A 1,403-nucleotide genomic window follows, 5' to 3' on the forward strand; every position below is an offset into this window, starting at 1 on the left:
TGCGTGTGCGTGTGTGTGCGTGTGTGTGCGTGTGTGTGCGTGTGTGTGTGTGCGTGTGTGCGTGTGTGTGCGTGTGTGTGTGTGCGTGTGTGTGCGTGTGTGTGCGTGTGTGTGCGTGTGTGTGTGTGTGTGTGCGTGTGCGTGTGTGTGCGCTGATAATCTTAGTCAGCCCACGGCGCCTGGGTCTGTCCCGTGACTCTCTGCTCCCTCTCTCTCTCTCTGTCTGTCTCTCTCTTGGGTCTCGCGTGGGCCTCCGGCTCCTCGCGATCTCCCGTCACGGCCGCCGCTGGCTGAGCGCGCACACGCACGCCGTGTCGATGCGGATCCAGCGCCAGCCGAGGTTGCGGCCCCCCTTGCTCGTGAGCGCCTGCACGAACGACTGCACGGTCCGGCACTGCGAGCTCCAGTGGGCGCGGTCGATGCCGCGGCAGCCGTCGCGCGTGTGCCGGGAGGCGCGGCAGCGCGTCTCGAAGAAGTACTGGCGCAGCGCGGTGCCCTCCACGCGGATGTCGCTCAGCACGGTGACGTTGTGGCCCTTGAGGTCCACGGCGTGCGCCTTGTCCGTCACCCACACGTTCTCGCTGTCGCACACGGCCAGCTCGGCGCGGTGCGGGGGCCGCCGCTCGGCCGCCTGACGGCGCGCGCGCGGCCTCCGTCGAGGACGCCCCGTGGCTTCGGAGAGTTCTGCGTCACCCTCCTCCTCCTCATACTCCTCCTCATACTCCTCATCGTCGTCACCGTCGTCGTCTAACCGGCCTGCCGCGCGAGGCTCCGGCTCGGAGCGCGTGGGGCTCACGGCCCCCGCGAGCGTCGCGTCGTCCGAGCCCCGCGGCGATCGGCCTCTGGGCCGCGTCGCGTTCCCCTCGGGCTCCGCGCCCCACCGCGGCCGCGCCGTGGCGGCGGCGGCGGCGCCCCTCAGGGACAGCTCCTGCAGCACGAAGGGCAGCGGGGGCCCTCGGGGCGGCCGCGCGCTCAGCAGCACGCGGGCCGACAGCGGATCGCGCGCCGGGGGCACGAGGGGCCGCGCCGCCAAGGGCCGCGGCCGCGAGCCGGGCCGCGTGGACGCGGACGCCTGCCCGGGTCGCCCCGCGGCCGCCGCCGCCGCCTCGGCCGCCGCGGCGAGCGCCAGCTCCCTCATCTCGGCCAGAGAGACGGTGACGCGCGGGGCCGCGGCCGCACCGCCGGGGCCCGACGCCGTGGCGGTGGCCGTGGCGGTGGCCGTGGCGCGCGTGGGCGGCTGGGGGCGCGCGGCGCTCCCCAGAGTCCCGGGCTGCTGCAGGCCGCCTCGGCGGCTAGCCGCGTACAGAGCCAGCACGACCACCAGGAGGAACCCCGAGAGCGCGCGTAACGCCTGGGAAGACTGCGGGTGGTGGTGGTGGGGGGTAAGGGAATGGTGGTGAAGG

At 73.8% G+C, this 1,403-nt stretch overlaps 1 protein-coding gene across 1 annotated transcript; it reads right to left on the bottom strand.

Annotated features, from left to right (window-relative positions):
- Positions 1 to 274: 274 nt before the first annotated feature.
- On the bottom strand, positions 275 to 1,138 carry LOC144942433 (uncharacterized). The gene has a single exon (XM_078869306.1). It carries the CDS (start codon positions 1,136 to 1,138, stop codon positions 275 to 277), a length of 864 nt encoding a protein of 287 aa, XP_078725432.1.
- Between the last annotated feature and the right edge of the window lie 265 nt (positions 1,139 to 1,403).

The sequence above is a fragment of the Lampetra fluviatilis genome, chromosome 27 (genome assembly GCF_964198595.1).
Source record: "Lampetra fluviatilis chromosome 27, kcLamFluv1.1, whole genome shotgun sequence".
Lineage (NCBI taxonomy): Eukaryota > Metazoa > Chordata > Hyperoartia > Petromyzontiformes > Petromyzontidae > Lampetra > Lampetra fluviatilis.